Genomic DNA, 20,644 nt, shown 5'->3' on the forward strand with positions numbered 1-20,644 from the left:
ATGTGTGTGAACATGAGGTGTAATGTGTGTGTATTCCCCTCTGTAAAATTAGCTACATACACCTGGGTGTTTTTTTCTCCCATGTTTTCCTCACTTTCAACACTTTGTCCATACATTTTGTTTTCTCCTGCCAGTCATTCCAACATCCCTCCCACAACAAACATGAGATAATCGAGTAAGATACCACCATTATGTCAGCGGTGCATATGCCACATAAGTGTCTTCATTAAAGAGTTGGGGGACAAGAACCGGGGCCCCGGTGGCTCTGCGACAGACCTAATGATGTGATAATGGGATGGCATGCGTAATGGCCCCGCTCAGTGGAAAAGACTTCTCTTTCCTAGAATGCTGGTAGAAAGCTCACGCACACGCACACACACCCACACACGCACGTGCCATAACACCCACGCGTAAACATACAGATGTGCGTTATCTGTCTGATAGTTCCACCCACCTGGGTGCTGCATGAATGTCAGACCAAGAGCACTCATAGAGGAGAGTACAGTAAATCATAATTAGAGTGATGAAGTACCCTCTGAGCTCTTAATTGAAAACAAATGAGACAGTTCCTCCATGCTGATGACTAGAATACTGCCCTGATACACTTGGATTATTACGCTGAGAACAGAAACATTGAAAGGTTACTCTACAGGTTCACCCGTCATCAGTCCACGTATGAGAGTTAATGTTTCTACGGCTTGAACTTTTCTTTATATTGTCACCACCGAACCACAAACCTCAGTGGGGTTTTATGTGATGGAGCGACACTAAGTAGGGGATCCCTGTAAAGTGGGAGATTTTTTCTTAATAATAATTTAATAACAAAAAAGTGTGGCATGCTTTTGTATTCACCCCCCTAAAAAAAAAAACTCAACTGACTTCAGAGAACAGCAGAAAGGTAAGCAGAGTCCACTTGTGTGAGATACAATCCCAGTGGAAATACAGTGCAGTGTTTACCTGGGGGCCATTTGTGGCCCTTGAAATGATTTTGATCGGCCACAAGTCGAGAGCAGTAAAAAATTTGGCCAACAAAACAGGAAACAACGGATGACCTCAAAATTTTGGAAATTGTTTGTTTGCAGTGTGATTCTGAAGACTCTTGAGTAATTTAAGTTACAATTTCAATTTAATAAGGCAGTAGTCCAAACAAAACCTTCTTTATGTTTTGGATCTTTAAGGATTCATAGATTTCACAAACGTTTTGCTAAATATTGAGCAGATAAAATAAAAAATAACATATTAATAAAGTCATTTCTGCATGTCTTCGTTTTCTGAATTCTGTAGCCCACCAGTAGTTTAAATTTGGCAGTTTTGGCCAAAGGGGCAAAACCTTTTGGACACTACTGACACAGACTAACTAGCAGGCAAGGAGAACATTCTTTAGAGAAGTATTCAAGAGGGCCACAGTAGCTCTGGAGGAGCTACAGAAATCAAGAGCTCAGATGGGAGAATTGTATGAACTCCACAAATATGGCCGTTATGGAAATGGAGAAGTGGAATAAATCAAATGTAAGTTTCATTCAACCCTGTAGAAACACAGGTCACAAGTGGGAAGTTATCAATCCAAATTGGGTCAAAATTCAATGTTTTCACCTTCCAGCAAAACTCTGTGGCAAAATATAGGCTTTGTAAAATGCATGAGTACACCCTTTACTTCACAACAATTCTCTACCAACACACGTGTGATGTGTTGGTCTATCACATAAAATTTAATTAGAATATTATCAGTATTTCTCAATTTCTGTCTTCAGACTCTACTGCCCTTCATCTTTTAGGTGTTTCTCTTCTGATTTGAATAAGTGGGTGATGAACAGGCTTCTGCAGAACTTGATGTCATGCAGAGGAGGTCATCCAATCCCATGAATCAGGTGTTTTGGAACAGAGACACATCTACAACATGCAGGCCAGTGATTCCTGAAGACCAGAATTGAGAAACATTGGCATATGTTGACAAAGTTCAAAACAGATTAAGGCATATGAATACTTCTGCTTAACAGCGTCAGCTCCATTCAGGCTCTGCATCGCTCTGTAATTTCAGTGGCCCATGGCCTGAGTCAATAATTCACTCTGAACTGCTCACATTAGTGGCATATTCCTTTCATAAACAGACATACTCCCTCTTTCCTTACAACCATTGATTAATCCATAAAAAAGCTCTTTGGCTTCTCTCATCCTTCTCCTTTGAGTAATTACCTCATAACTCCTATTTCCATCCCACATCCTTACAAACATGTCCGTCTGAACCATATGACTCATAACGACACTGGAGACGATCCGGGTGGCATCATGGGAAACCCCCCCACCAACCACGACCGCGTTGCATGCCCAAATGAAAACCTATTTGTTCCTATCTGCTGCAGTCATTTGGGGGGGAAAGCTCCACCTGTCACACTCCCCTCCCTGTTCGCCACACATCCCGGGAACACATTAGTATTGGGCCCTGGCTAAATGCTTGACCCCCATCCTCCCTTCATCCATCTATCCATCCAGATAAATGGTAATGACCGCGGAGAAGAACAGCCCCTGATGAATTAAACATTTCCTACCGATGAGGATCTCATTTTCTCTCTTTCGGATGGCGGTGAGGTGACATTTTTCCTGCTGGTAGAGGTACTTTATCATTGTGCAGCTCAGGTGCGTTGGAGGTCAATGACACAGAGCCAGTACTGTTCTAATATATTCCATCTGGGGGCAAATCAGATGCATTTTGCTGTGAACCACCCGTCCCGGGGTCAATCCGCGACGACCCCCGCAATCTATTTGACTGCCAGATTCGGGGCTGCCTTTTCTGGAATGTAATGGCACCAACTCTTGCAAGCCAGGGCCCAATCTACCTAAAGTGTTACCCAGGAAATCCCCCTCCCTGTTTCTCAGTCTCCTCTGTTCCACAATGTCTGTTCATTTCTGTGTTTCAAATTCTAGCTAAAACATGAGCTGAATTCTATCCTTTCTTTTATCTTTTTTTTTCCCCCTCCTCGCTTTCTCATGGCCTCTCTCTTCTCCTCTCCGTCTTATCTCTACTGCCTCTCTCTCTCTGTCTGTCACGGCTCCGGCTTTTCTGGCATCATCAGGTCGCCAGCTGACCATCTTCAACAGCCAGGCGTTCATTAAAGTCGGTGGTGGAGAGAAGGGGCGCCACTTCCAGGGCCAGATGTCGGGCCTGTACTACAACGGCCTGCAGGTGTTCAAACTGGCGGCTGAGGGCGACCCCAGCGTCCAGACCCAGGGCAACCTGAGGCTGGTGGGCGACGTGCCCTCGGTGCTCACTACCGATACCACCTCCACCACCCCACTGGCTGATATGTCCACCACCATCATGGAGACAACGACCACAATGGCTACAACCACCACCCGCAAAGGGCGCTCGCCCACCATGAGGGACAGCGTCACACAGGTGAGGAAGCGTGAAGCTTGTCCGCAACGACGGCTATTTTGCAAAACGTTTCGTTAGATGTTTTCTCAAACTGTGGTTTCTAAAAACATTTCAGCATCAGAAAAGGCCACTTATTTCCTCATGAACACAAGTCATTTTACCTCTGGTTTCTCACCTTTGTTTATGCTAACACTAGCATTTCTATTGACTATTTGAAGACGCAGTTTGACATTTTGAAAATAAATTTGCTCAGTGGAAACACTCCAATTTCAAAAAATGTCCAATTTTGATAAAAAGTTTTGCTGCTAGCATGAAGTAGCTTTTTTGAAAGCTACTTCATGCTTTCAAGTAGCATGAAGTGGGTTTCATGCTACTTGAAATTTATTTTGGAAAACTCCAAATGGAAACACTTTTTCCGTGTCACACAAGTCACGTGACAAGCTGGATGTTGCCACTGGAGAAAACCACAAAGAAGAAGACGACAGGAAGTAGTAAACTACTGGTGGGCTACATCGCGCCAACAAACTTATGTGATTTTAATTGGTTTTTGAAAAAACCTGTTAATCAAAAAAAGAAAGACAACAGGTAGTGGTTGGTCGTGGTGTCATGTTAGTAAATGATCATGTGAACAAACTTATTTGTGTGATTTGAATTGCGTTTCTTATTTAATGGAAACACTGCAAATGCAAAAATTTATTTTTCAACATTAGTGGAATATTTGCACACATTTGCAATGGAAACTTCTGCTTAGTTAGAACAAGCTGGAGTTGTTCTGAGAAATTACTTAGGTGTTAGTTGAACCTCTTCTTGTTCCCAGATTTGTAAAAAAAAACAAAAAAAACCTTAGTTTCTTCTTGTTTGGCTCTAAATATGGTAAATGTTTTGGTTTTGTTTTACATCCATATTTGTAGAAATTAAAGAACCCTAATCAAGTAGCAATCAGAGGGACAGTACTTGTATTTATTTGCAATCAACTGATTTATGAAAAAAACTTTAAAAATTTGCTCATTGTTTTCAGACCTTCATGTGCAATGTCACGTGGTTAGCAGAGCTTGGTCATTTCCTGTGGGAATCTTCACATGGCTGAACAATGTCTCTCCTGATTGGTTGACTTGATTGGCTGCCGTTCAATTAGTTAGAGGTGAAACGATTGAGCCAAAATTAGCTGTCTGAACTCGAGAGGGAGATTCAGAGGGCAGCTGAGTTTTACACACACTCTGCCTTGTGTCTGCAGTCCTGATAACTAAAAAGAAGTGAATCAGAAACACAAATTCTCAGGTACTTTATTCCACAACATTATAGAGGTAGATTTACACGTGTGAAATATTTCTGGCCCGCATCTCGGCGACATTTGTTAGGCCTCAAAGGGCCTAGCAAAGAACAGCCACTGTGACTGCTTTTTATTACACCAGTCAATCTGCTACTTATTTTCCTCGGAAGAGGTCTGGCATTCTGGGATGCGGAAAATTGCTACACATAACCGAACAGCAAAGACGAGATGATTTGGGTGGGGGAGTAGGGAAGGGGGACGGGTAGAGCATCAGCACAAGGATATCCTCGGTACCATGGTCAATGACGAACCAGGGTGCAGTAAACACATTTACGGCCCGGCTTTACATGCTGGTGAGAGGCTGTCGTTTACGGTCTGACGACTAGCCACGTTTGCTGAAGTTAGCATCGAGGTAAGCAGCAATTAGCAAACAGTAGGGAAGTGGAGCTTGCCCGCATGCGGGATGAGGGAAGAACCCTCCACTCTCATCAGAAGACTTAATGACAGGATCCATTTGTTCCAGGGGGAAATATGTTCCACTCGACATCCACAATCATTAACTGCAAGCCGTGTGCTGAGCAAAACCAGGAGCGATCCGGGCTGTCTCTGGAAGGACTGCCAGCTTCATACTTGCATTGTCAACGGCGTTGCTCTCTGTCAGCTGTTTCTGGCTCTGTGAAGGTTTTCTGCTCAAACACTCTGGTGTTTTGAATGTTTTAAGGACTTGGAGAAATAACAAACGGCCGCCTCAAATTCGCAGCGCGTTGCACTCGTTCATTAAGGACCTTCGCGACTGCAGAGACTCATCTGAAGTTCTAGGAAGTTCCATACAGCCTTCAGCTGTAAGCACCATCAGCAGATTCAGAGATAACTGGATCTCAGCTCACACCTTTGGTCATTTAGACCATTTGGAATAAATACAGCAATTATAATTAGAGGAAATTCTCATTGAAACAACGGCCAGATCCATCTACAAAATGAATTCAACTTTATACGGCAGACAGTAACTTTCAGCAGTTTGGGATGTTAATTTTGCATACGTCCTTGCATATATTTCTTTCTCTTTAGTGCACACACAGAAATAGTCAGGTTCAGTGAAATATGTTTTGTACTTGTGTTGTTCCACACTGCCATGGACATGGCATTTAATTACAGGAATAGAATTATTGCAAACAGATCCTGAGAGTGTTGTCTTTAACGTTAATATGGTCTTAGCTGAGTATGATGTATTCCCACAGTGGCATTAAACAGCAGGATGAGCGGGATGAAAATGAGCTCAGATTAATAGCGAAATAGTCGTTTACAGTTTTGGGCTTCTACCGGTGAGTTTTTAAAATAAAAATAAAAATTGAAGTCTAATTTCCAAGACAAAAAAAGTTGTCAAAGGTTTAATGTACTCTGTTTTCCTGACTAAATGAAGAAGACAAAGTGACAAATTACTTCACTAATAACAGGAAATAATTGATAAATAAAATAAAATCCCAAGAACCACACAAGTCTTTTGTGAGCCATCCTTACAGGCTTGAGTTGCCATTAGAGCTGCTGAATTACAGTCATCTCTGCAGGATTACATGGATGCAGTATTTTGTGGGATGCTATGCTCCAAGGGTCATCCATCCACAGATATTAACACCATATAGTCAGTTGGATACAATGTGTTATGTTAAACATAGAAAAGAGTCAAGAAATGTATGTTGATCACCGTCAATGGTGTTATTGCAAATTTTAACACTAATATATCACTTATATATCTTATTTACGTAATTTTCCCGTTGCTATACACAATGTAGCATTGGCTCTACAATCCCAGTTGTGGTGGCATTTAGTCCTATGGTCTCACCAGATCAACTTGTGAAATGTGAAAGACAGGGGGCGCTCCTACAGGGCTGGTGTGTGTTTATTATGACACTGTCGTCTGAAAGGGATAACCAACAGTGATTTTGATTTTTATTGCGAGCACAGTGCACGTCTTGGAGCAAAATTTGCCAGATTTGCCAAAAATAAATTACAGCAAAGATACACAACCATGCACACGCACGCTCAAACCTAATGGGTATTCAATTAACCTAGTAGTCTTGTTCTTGGACTGTGGGAGGAACCCATGTACGGTGGGACTGTGGAAATAAGCCACTGACCAGATTCCGTCACTTTTAGTTATTTACAAGAATGTTGTAGGTGTAGATGTTTTGAAGCTTGTCTTTTGCCACCATGGTGTGTTGCTTTTAGGCATTGTTAAGGAAATGACTAATATTGTTAAAGAGTTTAGGGCCAGTTACTGACCTCAAGGTCTGTAATGGTTTCAAAGAGCTAAACCAATTTTAAACTGTTCCTTTGGTATAAAGATCCTTTGACAAAATGCCAGAGAGAGTTACTCCTTCATTTCCCCGTTTCATTGTCGTTTCTGTTATACACTAGAAACACAACCAACTGTTTGGAAAGTTGTAGATGTAAATTAAAGAAAGCCATGTATAGCTGTTATTAAAGTGTAGTTATTTTGAAAGTAAAGTCTGCATGGTAAAGGTCAGGAGCAGGATGTCTGTTGGCAACAGAGCCAAGCCAATAATAGCTAATAGTTTCCAAAAGGAGCAGGACAGCAAGAAGATTCTGTGCTGTAATTACATAATTGGTTCCTAAAAGTCTATCCGTTCATCCATCCATTGACTAGACCCTCCAGTCCTTGCAGGGTGGCCAGGGGGCTGGTGCCTACCTCCAGCATTAAGCTAGAGGCCGGGTACACCCTGGACAGGTCTCTAATTAATACAGACATATCCATGTCATGCTCGAATGTCCCACCAACTTAGTAAATCTCTTTAAAGCATCTTTTAGAATGACAACATTAGTGGTTTTAGCAGACACCAAGTTAATCTTTATATGTTGCTAAATGAACATTTAGTTTTTGAGCGTAATACTCCATATTATTTTAGCAGGCAAATATAATGTAAGTTTTGTCTACTGTAAGTGTTTTTTTTTCTCAAGGATATAATACTGAAGAAACTGATATAATACTGATAAACTTCATGGCAGAGTGTTTTAATGATGGATTTAAAAGCAACAATCTTTTCTTAGACACTCTGCAGGATCTGCGCAAACAAAGATGTCAATGTCAAATTTCTTTATATAGCACTTTAAGAACAAGTTTAAAACTTCACCAAAGTGCTGTACAAAAATGATAATAAAATTAATAATAAGTAAACAAAGAACCATAAACTCCTTTGCATGAGCAATTTAAACACATTATTACTGACTAATAGTCATAAGTGATTAGGTTTTATCAAAAATAATCGTGATGGTGGAACATTAATACAACTCTGCACAAACTAATGTTCACTAACTTCAATGAACCCACACAGAGCAGAACATTCCTCTGAAAAATCATTGGACTGGTTTAGCTATTCAGAAGAGAATTTCTCCAAGTTGCAGATGTAAGTCATTCTGCATGTTTATCTTCAGAGACCTGAATGAAGCAGTGCAAAAGTTCCTCTGTTACACTGCTATATATATATTTTTTTCATTTACAGGGAATAAAATCAGACCTAAAACAACATTTAAATGTCATCAAAACTGAATAAAAGATGATGTCTGACAGTCTAACAAAATTGAAAGCCTTTGACTGGCGTTGGCCAAATGTTGGTTTGTCAAATAAACGGAAAATTGAAAGGAAAAACAATATTTGTGATGCCAGAGATATCGGTGTTGTGTTGCCCAATTTAAATGAAATGAAATTTAGACGACATGTTTTGTTGGGGTTTTTTCCTGCATTCAGTCTGTTCAGGAGGTGTTCCACCGTGAATTTTAACTCTGACTCGAAAACAGAAATATGTTAATATCCCATCCTGCTGGGTCCTTTGTTGTGGCATCAAAGCAGCTTTACGACTACAGCAAACACAAACTCTAGGCTCCGTGTCAGCAGTGGCGTTATCTTGCTTTTGTATTTTGTCCCACTTAATCAAGAAGTTTATTATACAGACTGTCTGAATCGGAGTTTACAGGCTTGTTCGAGGTTTATGAAGCATCAGAAATCAGTGTCTGATTTTGTCACTAGCTTGATGTGTATGAAGTGAATCTATGTTGTCACAGTTCTATGGAAGGCCAATACTGCCAAAAGTAAGAAAAAATAAGAAAGAAAGAAATAGTGCAATAAATGAATTAATGTCATAAAAATAAAAAAGATAAGATTTATTCAATATTATTATCTTAGCTGTTATAGTTTGTCTTTTTAAATATTGAAAGACAGATGTATTTTGCTTACCTAATATATCCTGTAACATTTTCTCCAATGGATTTCCTTAGATAAGTTATTTACATCATTTTTTACTCTTTTGACACTTTTTACAGATTAGCATGTGCCTGTGCAATATTAAAAAATAATTTCAAAGGATGGTCCAAAACCAGATTGCTAATCTCAAATTATCTGCCTAATAATCCTTGACTGTTTGATAGAAGATCTCTGCAGAGTTTGGAGTAACACATCAGAGTGCCTCCATTTGTTATAATAATAGAGTCATCATATAATCATATAGTCATATATAATCATATATATATGATTAATATAGCCACACCAAAGTTCTTTCTTTAAAAATTCCAAACAGCATCACATGAGAGAGTCACATTCTTTTGAGATTGGACTGTCCACTGGTTCAATGGCTAACAATGGTGTCTGCTATGTTACCATTTGGATGGGAGTTTGGGGGGTGAAACTAGGATGACCTGTAGGAATACAACAAAACAACATTTTTCGATACTAGAAATGTAAAAACAAAGTTAGTGGGACGAAGACAAAGTGAGCGGTCATTGGAACGGTGTCACTGCCTCAACCTCTCAACTGTTAGCTGAGCTTAAGCCTTTAGGAAACAGGGGCTGAAATGAAAGGATATCTCAGTGAAGGACTGTTTTCCCAATGCTGCCATCATAATTCTTAGCAATAGATTTCCAGCTTCAAATCAATGTGCTACACTGATATGCTAAAATGGAAGTTATGCTAGCTAACAGGTTTAAAATAAGTTCTGTTTTAGTATAAGTTAGAAGGCTTCTAGATTTTTTCCTTCCTTAAAACAAAGACAAATTTCGCTTTTTCTTATGACTTCCCCACATTACTCTAATGATGATAATATCTTGTTATTATCGTCATGTACTAAACTTCTGTTTAGTTATGCTAAAACAGGCATTATGCGAACAGGTTTGTCACAACTCCAGCGTTAGCATTAGTTCCGTTGTGGCTTTTGGTTTTGAGTTGTGGTGTTTGCATTTTGTTGACTTTTCTGGGCCACCGTACTGCAGAGATGTCACTTAATAAATAGTGGGGCTGTACTATGTACCAGTACACACAACAAAAGCTATTCTGCCAAACCCTGAAGAGAACTGAATGGATTCTGCTCACTTCATCTGATGGACATTTAGGAGGAAACATTTGAGAATTTCCCTTCCTTGAAATTCTCAAATGTTTGTCACATGTTTTACTCCGAGGCCAGCTGTGTTTGTATGTGAAGATTGTCCTCAGCCACTTTGGGTTACTCACAGTTTGGGCTTTTGTGCAGCTTGGAACAGCGTGAAATCCTCTCCGTCAGATCATCAGTCAAAACTGTGTTGGGAAACAATCTGGTTCAACTCCCTGGGAGCATTTTGGCATCAAACATCCAACCGTCAAACCATCAGTTTCTGTCACTGACAGTGGCTGAAAGCTAAAGAACAAGCATCTGAGCAGGCTGGGCTTTTTTTCCTCCCTTTCTATAGCGAAGGTGTGCGAACACTAAACGGTGAAAAGAAATGTGAGAGCCAGCGTGGAGTAACGCAAAGTGCTGCTAAGAGAGTCTTTGAAGAGAAAGGAAATTGAATTTGCTGCCACTGCTCCCACAATTATTAATGCATTACATACTGTAGTTTTATATTTAACATTGCATCAGTTTCATTAGTTTCTCTTGTCCTTTCTTATCCCAGCCAATCCCCTTTGTTTTACGTAAAAAAAGAAAAAAAAAAAGAAATGAAATAGTCGTTTTATTGTAAATACCGGGGAACGCTGACGGGGACATGCAGTTTTGATGAATATTGCCAGAATCCAGCAAGTCACCGCAAAGGGTGGCGGAAAGCAAAGCGGGTGGAGAGCCAAATTTCAATTTTTTATTTTTTTTTTCTTTCCCAAAGCTCTGAGCTACACGGCTGCTGCAGCTTTGATCATAGTGGAATAATATGCTTTGATGCTTAGAATAAAAGATCTACCTTTTGATGTATCTGTGGGGGGGGGTCTGATATTTTTTCCCTCTCCTCACCCCCTGATCGTGTGGGTTTCCGTGAAACAGTTGGAGTCATCACTTGTTCCGTTCTGACCCAAATTCGGTGCCGGGGTGTTTTAAAACTGAAAATCACAAGCCGACGCCCCCAGCCGCCGTCTTGGTCTGAGAGCGCGCTCGTGCGTCTGTGATCTCTCTGTAAGCTGGCTGCGGGGATGTGAAGCCGTAGAAATCCCACCTTCACCCCCATTCTGCATTCTCCTTGAAGACTGATTGAGAGAGCAAGAAAGAGAGAGGGGGAAGAAAAATACATTCTGTCTGGGTCAAGCCTGACATCGGAGCTACACCTTCAGGTCTCCTTCAGAATTTATCAGCACACTGGGTTAGTGGGCCCCCTGACGATCCTATCTGATGAATTACAGGCAGTGGTAGCATTGTGGGCCGCTCTGGATGTTCCAGGGGGGCATGTTGTGAATTTGGCTTTACAAGTGTGTCACAGATGCTGCACTAAATTACAGCCAAGGATAACTCGGAGACTAAAAACAACTCTTAGTTTAGTAGTTTAGCTTGTGTTGCTGTTTTGTAGGGACACAAACGCAGCTGGCTCTGTATACTGGTGTAGTTTGACCTCATCCATGTTGTACAGTTAGCACTAGTGGCACTTGGGCTAACTTTATTGGTGCTCAAGATATATTGATGGTGATTATTTTCAAGGTAAATACAAACATTTAGGTTTTAGTTACTAAAATTAAGTGAACCGCGATTAAGTAACAGTGGCTATTGATGCGGTGCTTCATTATGTGTCTGAAATTAAAACACAGAACTGGGAATAATATAAGACCCAACTGAACCATGTTCTGGCCCCAAATTAAAAAGAAACTGTGTTTTTGGCTAATTGTTATTAGCAATTAGCTTATAACACTTGCTCGCTAACTGCTATTAGCACTAGAAGCTATTAGTAGTGCTCCATTATATTTCTGAAGTCAAAACACAGATCTGGGAATAAAATTAGACCCAACTGAACCATGTTCTTGTTTGAGAATGACAAGAAACAGTAATTTTGGCAATTTCTATTATCAATTAGCTTATAACAATAGCAGGCTAACTACTATTAGCAACACAAGCTATCAACCAATAATAGCTTGTACCAAAGGATCAGAATCCCTGAAAATTTCTCATTTTCCTGTTATTTTGCTGTTTTTACTGGCTGCTTTTAGTATTTAATGAGGCGGTACTTCAGTTTACCATGCACAGTACACGTACATATTCTTCAGCATGTTAATATCTCTATTGATTTTTTTAAATTATTTGAATTGTCAAATGTATTGCAATCCTATTAATTAGTACATTATTGACGTTTTCTAAAGTAAAGTTTGGGTTTTCATTAGCCGTAAGTAATCATTAAAATCAACCCAAAAACCCCCCCCCCACATGATTCATATCACTTTATGTGTAATGAACCCATGAGTTTTACTTTTTAACTGACATTACTGAAAGAAATACACTTTTTAATTATGTTCTAATTTATTACGATGATATCAAGGCAGATGACTGCACTGATAAAATAATAATAAAAAAAACCTGTATGTTAAACAGAGATATAACCTGGAATGTGAGACGGCATCGTTAGGCCTGTTTGACAGAGGCAGGTGACGTGAACACGCACTCAAACTGACACGATGTGATTAATAAATGATAGCGCCCATACTGTGGATTAATAACAAGGAGAAAAGCCCTGCCGAGCACCGCGGAGCTCAAATCAATTACGCTGCTAAAAGCTCTCCATTTTCTATCGGATGACCCCATCTTGAATAACAACCAGAGGCGGGAAGACGGGCGGGGAGGAGGAGGCCGGGGCGTCTAGACATGCAGCTGTGTGAGTCATGCGGCAGTCAGGACAAACACGGGACACTTCGTTGGAACCACCTTGTCAAGTTTAATCTGCTTTCATGTCAAGATCCCCGCTGCTCTTCCTTCTCTGTTTCCGACTCACAGCTGCACGTTTTATCTTCTTCCTCCTCACCATGACGATAAACAAATTATATCGTTTTCCACAATTTGTGAAGATTTTCAGGCCACGTGTCATACGTTTTGTTTTATGTCATATGTTTTATGCAATGTAAATATTTATGTACAAAATGTTACCCGCGTTCAGTTACAGGCAGGAAAGACCACTGTAAGGAATATAGCAGTTCGCACACAAAAACCCCTGCACTACGGTGTCCCCAGCAGGACAAACATGTTAGAATTGCAGTAGTGCCAGCAATTACGTAAAACAATAGCACCGTCTTTTGGTACATTTATGCACTGCTTTACAGCAGCAAACCAGCAAAACGCAAAGAACATTGCACAGTTTCCCCCCCAAACTAACCGACCGAGTTGAGTAACACTGTTGGATGCAGGTAATGTTGGCTAATATCAACACAGCACCTGAAGCTTGTTAACAAGTAGCCTGTAGGCTACTGGTGGTGTTGTTATGTTCGAAGGTGGGTAGTACTTGTTACATTCACTTGAGTAACGTTTTTGGAAAAAAGGTACTTATAAGAGTAGTTTTACTGCACTGTACCGTTTTCTTTTACTTGAGTAATATTATTATTGCTACGTAGATTCATTTTACCCCGACCCCAAAATAAACCGATGCCCCCACCATTAAACTTTTTTTTTTTATTGGATTGATTCACGGTTCAGTATCTTTAAATGTTCTTAGTGAGGAAATACAAAGCACACAGCCACTCATATATACTGTATATAACAACTTTGAAAAACTATTCGTCACTCTGTTCAGTACTCCCGTCCCTCACTTCCGATGTTTATTTTGTGATTATTAATAAGTAATCGCTGTAGTAGATTAGCTACCGCTGCTATTAGCTCATTAAAAGCACAGCTGTGGTTGATTAGCTAATTTAAACCTCTGCTCCACTGATGATCTGTCAGAGTTGGTGTGTTTAAGTCGCCTTTATTTTATTTTTTAACTGAACCAAAACACACAGAATTCCACAGCACATCCACATATTAAGGTTGTCAAAGTCAAGCTAGCATAGCTGAGCTACTCCCTCTCCCTCGCTATTCTTTTCTTAACTTTTTCCTGACCTGTTTATCTAGTTGCCATAGTGCAGCAAAACACTGCATCCCTTTTTCTTTTATTTATCAGGCGTACATTTAAGGTTTAGCGCGTTATATTGACAAGCTAACAGCTAAGTACTTCATTAAAGCTTTGCATTTTACACATTTGACAATATGTTTGGTAAAATACAGAGTTATTTTGTCATCTAATTATAAATAAACATTTAAATAAATGATCTACAGGTTTATAATACTTGTCAGGCTACAAGCCCAATTAACTCTGTTATAGATTCAGAGACTCACTTCACATTAGGAAAAATAGATAAATTCTTCTACAGAAATGAACAATTAATTTAATGACAAAAAATTAAATCGGGCCCCCCTGCTGTTACAATTTCTTGAGTCTATTTGACCCATAAAAAGCGGCACAATTTTAAAGGCATGCAACTGCCATGGCTTTCTTGTCATGACAGTTTGTTATGAGACAGGTAATCTGCGAAAAGATGAACCTCCTCCCTGACCTACTACTGTCGGCTAAAGATTGTGATTGACAGCGTTAAAACCCTCCTCATGCCTGTGACTGGTTGTTTCTAGAGAGCACTGGGAGAAGGCAGAGGAATTAAATTATTGTCAGATAATCTCTCAACGTATTGACAGTCTTAACAAATATGTACCTTTTGTTAATAAAAGTTACATACTGTAGCTTTAATTGGAGGGCTCAGTTTTGGTCTGGGAGTGGTAACATTTATTTTTTACTGATAAAAACAATTTAAAAAACACGATATAATTAATTTTGTAGTTGACAAGGCCTCAATATTTCTATTTTTATGAAGAAATAAACAAAAACAAAACTATTCTGGGGAGGGCCCCCTGTCAGTCAAGGCCGTTCCAAGGGCCTTGACCGTTTTTTTAAAAATATATATATTATAATCCTACCTTACAAAAAATATTTACTCAATGCTTAATGCTAAATGAGTTCTGCTAACTCATTAGCAGAGCATTGTATGGCTTGACTGCATGCTAGTGAGGCAGCTTCAAGGGACACGTCTAAAAGCTGCAGGACTGCTGCCAACTTTTATCATCTAAATCTTCCCCGAATCCTGAAACATCACAATGTTTTTTTTATTTGTTGCCAATCTGGTGAATGGCTTACTGTATATATGAATATCAATATTCATATATTTTTTGGCATCTGGTCAAGCTTAGATTACTCTACATTAAATACAGATTTTTTTTTGCTATAAATTTTATTTATACTAATCCCAAAAGATAATGGGGCGTCCATGTTACATGGACATATTTTAAGTAACTCAAATCCAGTATAAAAATCTTAATCGTAGAGTTTAATTGAGGGGGAAAAAAGGAAAGAAATGTGAATATTTTTTGTTTTAGTTTTATATTTTATCTCTTCCTTTTATGTGCGCACATCCAGAGACTAAAACCAGTCAGCATTGACCAAAAAAAGAAATGTTGAAAATCAAAGATAAACAGATGACATTTAAATATTCGTCAAGTCATTTATTTTTCAGATGTTCTCTCCTTTTTTTTTTTTTTGCTTTCGGTTAAAGGAACATAAAATAATGTGTGCAAATCAAACAACTTTTCCAAACTTATCTAGAATTAAAATGTAAATGCTTTGTATTTATATTATTTCCTTTACGTTTTAACAAAGACACTGCAGTGAGGATGCAAACTATCGTTCTGCGTGTGACCTGGTTGTACGCGGCACTTCAGCTGTTCGGCAGCTGAGGAGGATTGTGCGTGAGCTAAATCACATTAAAAGTTATGAAAAGAAGCTGCAGCAGCAGTGAGGGCGGTTAACACAATGGGAGAAAAAGCAGAGCTGACTGGATTTTATGAATATTCCATGATTTACAGGGCTACAACATATTTCCATGAGCTACAAGCAGGGTAGACCGATTTCTAACAGTGAAAGTCAATCTATCTATCTATTGCTCATATTACTTTGTTTTATTGCAGAACTGTAATGAAGTAAAAGATCAACCGTGTGTTGCATCTTCATTCTAATAAATTAGGGATTAAAAATGTAATAAAATGATCTGAATTAGAACAGTAGAAGCATTTATTGGCAGAATGTCTTCCTGACAGACCACTCTGCCCTGATATTCAGTCCTGTATGTTCCTACTTTTAGCGTTGTTGTGAAGAAACAACTTTAAAAAAGCGCTGTGAATGCAAACCATTTACAGTGTCTGACTTCCTTGCCCACACAGTAGAGTCGATGCCTACTATTAAGAAAAGCTACACCTCTTTGATTACCAGTGTTTGTTCAGAAAGAGCTCGTTTCTCTTTGTTTTGCTCCCCCAACGCTGCCTACATGAACACAAGTGCTGCTCACAAAGCGCACCCACCAGCAGCACATTTCCAACACATTGGCTGAAAAGCAATCCCCCATGTTCAAAGTGAAAGACTCCTGCACCTGCAGAGTGTACAAACGGTTAGATAGAATTCTGTGGACCTGAAAAGTGTTAACTCTCTCTGAGATGATCGGCATGCTTCTTCCCTTAAATAAAATCTGCCCTGCCGTTCTGTCCCTCTCCGTTCCTCCAGAACGCCGACGACCTCTTGGTAGCTTCAGCAGAGTGTCCGAGCGACGACGAGGATTTGGAGGAGTGCGAGCCCGGAAATGGTGAGTCAGCTCAGAAAGTTCTGTCTTTATTGTGTTTTATCCAGAAACCTAAAAAGGAAATCAGGCTGTCTCAGATACTTTGGTTTTTGCAGTCCCCCTGTATGCACCTCTGATTGGACAAAGGAGGTTACTCCATGTTTTTCTTTCTCCTCTTCCAGCAGAATTTGTAATTCTTCAATTTCCCAGCCAAGCAGTATTTTCTAACATCTTCTCAGCTGTTGCGCAAATCTCCGGCGCTGACTTTAACAAGGACAAACGGTTTCAACATGGTAACACAGTTTGTTGTGTGCAGCATGCAGCTGAGCCACTGTGTCTGAACAGCAGGTCAAGTAATGTTCTGACACCCCAACAGGAGGGGGAAGTAAAAGGCCATGTGTTTTACTCCCTGCCTCTGTGCTTTCCAGCTCCATTGTACATGAAAACTGCCAAGAACCATGTTCACACAAAGAATCAGCATGGCTCAAGCTACTCCCACTGCTACCATTAGGGCTTAAAAGCTGCGAGGGTCAGGAGATAAAACGCACATTTTAAAAAAAAGAAGTTTTTTATGAAATCTCACACTGATTCTGTTGTGACTGTGGGAAGATCAATTTGGGTTTAATCAAAGGAATGGTTTGGATGTTTCGAAGTAAGGTTCTATAACGTTGTGTTTATGGATGCGATGAAATCTTGTCGATTAATTAAAATGAAAATTCTCGTCAAAGTGAAATCTCTCACGCAACGTTGGCGTAAACTATTGCTATGAATCCCAGACAGAAAGAGCACCTGCTGCATTCATGTTTGACGCTCTTATTTTGACGTGAGGAAGGCAGTAGCTGGCAGGTTGCGTTCCTTAGAGTTTGAGTAATGAAGACTTTTCATATGTGTAACAAATGCATAGAAACCTCCCGTACTGATAAATTGTCTTACTGTCAGCATTTTAGGCACTCAACTTAAAAAGGAAAGTAATTAAAAGAAACAGAATAAAGTAGCTGAGAAAAACATGACCGGCTAGCTGCTAGCTGCTAGCCACTAACAACACGAAAGCTAGCATCTGCTTCCATGGTCCTTCTTCATCCCAAACTAAAGGGCTGTTATGTAGTTATGTAAGAAACATAGACCAATCAAAACTGAACTACAGTAAAGAAAGATCATTTAAAAAAGTCAGAGTCCTGGGAGTGGTGGGAGGCTAACAGCTACATATCTGTTAGCAGCAACATAAATACAGCTTTACTGTCAAAACGACCAACTTAAAAGATGTTTACTGTGGAACTGTAGATACTTAAAAGACTATGATAGCAGATATTGTCACCTCAGTAAGAATTATTTCATGTTTGAGTTGTTTTTAATTTCTATAGTCCACCTTCATATAACCTTTTAGCAAGAATTTTTATTTCATTCTTTAACAAAATCACAGTGCTGTGATCTGTTTTCTACTGTCACTGATCATCTCAGAATTTGGTTTGAACTGAGCAATAACTTCTCTGACTACAAACCACAGCATGTAGAGGTAGAGATTCCACTTGCTCAAGATGACTGATGAGATTTACAATATAACCTATGACAGGAAACAAAATGGCTCTCACTTGAAAAGCAGCCCTTAAATCTTCTCTTATAAAGTTACAAAACCTTCCAATATCACCATTTACATGAAAAGCCATACCACTTCTTTTCATTTGTAAACAAATCTATCTAGGAAAAAGCAACAGACCTCATTTCAGGGAACATTTGCCATTTGAAAAAGTTGGAAAATAGAAAAGATGGCAGAATTGCCGTGTTTGCTTCTTAACGTCGCTGCGCTTCTCCAGAATAAACTGGGAATAAGGATTATGGCTGTGTTGCGCCTGTAAATAGTAAGAGATTACAGAGCCTATCAGTTTGCTTGTGTGAAGAGAAACTGATCTGAAGCTGTGTTCAGGAACTGGAGAGCAGCACTCTCCTGCGGTTTTCTCTGTAGGTGGTTGGGACCGAAATAGAGCCACGGTTCCACTCTTATCGAAAGCAGAAATGAGAGTATTTCAGTGGATTCTATGCCCAGCCTTAATCTCCTGTGGGGAAATGCAACTCTCTTTGCCCACCCACAAACACAAACACGCATACACACACACACACACACCCCAACGTGCACCCAGAGATAGTGGCATACATGTTCACCTCTCCAGACAGACACTTGCCTCTCTCACTCTGTGGGTGTAAAGTTTTCTCCCTGCAGCCGACTCTCCTGAGAAATAAACACGCTTGCTCGCGCGTGTGCACACGTGCTCCGTATCGCGCCTCCCAGATGCTGAAACGGCTCCAGCGTGGCGAGCCAGCCAGGTTGGATAAGCCTCTCTGAAAGCTGTGGACAAGGAGAGAAGAATCAACATTGTCCGCAGCACATGTCCCCCCCACCACCCCTCATCTCCACAAATGCAGGCTTGCAGCCTGTCAGAGATAGGACCAATTCCCAGTGTTTTCAATTACATGTGAGAAGGAGCTGGGAATTATTGAGCTGCCTTTCGGAAGGACAGAAAAATGTTAAGCGCGGCTGTGGAGTTTCTATTAAGCTGTGCCTGATATGAGGGCTGGGAATTCATAGGGATCAATACGACTACTTTCTGCTTCCGTAAAGCTCTACGCACTTTACAGATGGGTTTACTCGCAGCTGCGGTAGTAAAGTTCAGCACCTAGCAAACATATTCATTCCCCATCATTTTTGTTTGTTTTGTTTACATTTTGTTATGTTATAACCACAAACTTTACAGTATTTTACTGAGATTAAATGTGGTAGACAAATTTGATATCATGTAGATACAAATACAAATACATTTGTTAGTAACCAAACTAAATTACAAACCGTGCCTCATTTTCCTTCAACTTTATAATTATGTTCTACTTTGTGTTTGTTCATCACATAAATATCCAAATAGTGTTTGAAATACTGCATCCGTTAACTTCTACTGGCAACATATTTGAGGATTGGCTAACCAACTTGTGCTCTCTCGGTTAAACTTGCCCTTTAACTCGGGCAAGTTAAAGACCAAACGCGCCATCGTGTTGTGACCATCTGAGAGGTTTTACTGCACATGCAGGGAGATTAGTTGGGAGGGCATAGCCGTCATCAAGGCCAGAGATCACCACAGACTTCACCGGGAGCTGAGCAGTGTGTTGAGTTAGGTACGACATGATCTGTCTTGTTTAACAATGAAAAGCAGAACGATCACACAGTTGAGGCAACTCCTTTAAAGGTCAGCTGGTCATTGATTGCTCAAGTTTCTAGCTACCTTTGACTGAGCAAGAGATAAAGACTCAGTTCATGCAGATATAGTGGTGTAGGTGGGAATTGCATGTATAGTGGTTCCCACCCACACCACTATACATGCAGATATAGTGGTGTAGGTTTGAATCATTTGATCAAATGGTATGAAGAGCTATTTGATCAAATGATCTAGTCCAGGGGTCTTCAAGTCCAGGCCTTACGACTTGCCGGTGTCCTGGAACTTTTAGATGTGTCCCTGGTCCCACACACGTCAATCAAATGGCTGGATTTCCTCCTCAGTGCAGTCAAGTTCTCCAGCGTCCTTCTAATGACCTGATTATTTCACCCAGGTGTGCCGGAGCACAGACACATCTGAAACCTGCCCTTTAGGCCTTGATTTGACGATCCCTGATCTAGTCTGTTGAGGTAGTGTACACAGTAAGGAGAAAAGGGTCTCAGTGCCTCTTTTCGCCTAGGGGGACCCCTGTGGCGATGTGTTTAGCTGCAGAAGTATAACCAAGATAGCATACATTGAATGACTGACCAGAGACCCACAATCCAAACCAGGAGACCCTTTGATGCCCATGCTAGAGAATGTCTGAACGTCTAAAGGTTGTCTTTGCTCATGAGAATGAATCAATGCCACTGTCTTCTGGCTGCTGTCAAGTGAAGAGCAGATGGGAAATGTATCAAACGAACAGTCATGAGGCGACGATGAATGGAAGGGAGTTTTGTTGAGATGCTTATCACGTTGTGTCGCACTCAAAGGAGAACGGAGAACTGAGAAAGGGAGTGAAACGGAGTTACCACAGGGAGGGAGAGAGAGAACGGGAACAGGATGCAAAATTG

General features: G+C 40.3%; 1 protein-coding gene across 9 annotated transcripts in view; it reads left to right on the forward strand.

The window, feature by feature from the left end:
* Window positions 1–20,644, forward strand: part of nrxn2b (neurexin 2b) — an 813,260-nt gene that overhangs the window by 780,986 nt on the left and 11,630 nt on the right. For all 9 annotated transcript variants that reach the window (XM_032584259.1, XM_032584258.1, XM_032584254.1 and 6 more), the window contains 2 exons: window positions 3,072–3,394; window positions 16,500–16,578. In XM_032584259.1, coding sequence (XP_032440150.1) covers window positions 3,072–3,394; window positions 16,500–16,578 — 402 coding nt within the window. The remainder of the gene's footprint in view (window positions 1–3,071; window positions 3,395–16,499; window positions 16,579–20,644) is intronic.

This window comes from Xiphophorus hellerii, chromosome 14, assembly GCF_003331165.1.
Source record: "Xiphophorus hellerii strain 12219 chromosome 14, Xiphophorus_hellerii-4.1, whole genome shotgun sequence".
Taxonomy (NCBI): domain Eukaryota; kingdom Metazoa; phylum Chordata; class Actinopteri; order Cyprinodontiformes; family Poeciliidae; genus Xiphophorus; species Xiphophorus hellerii.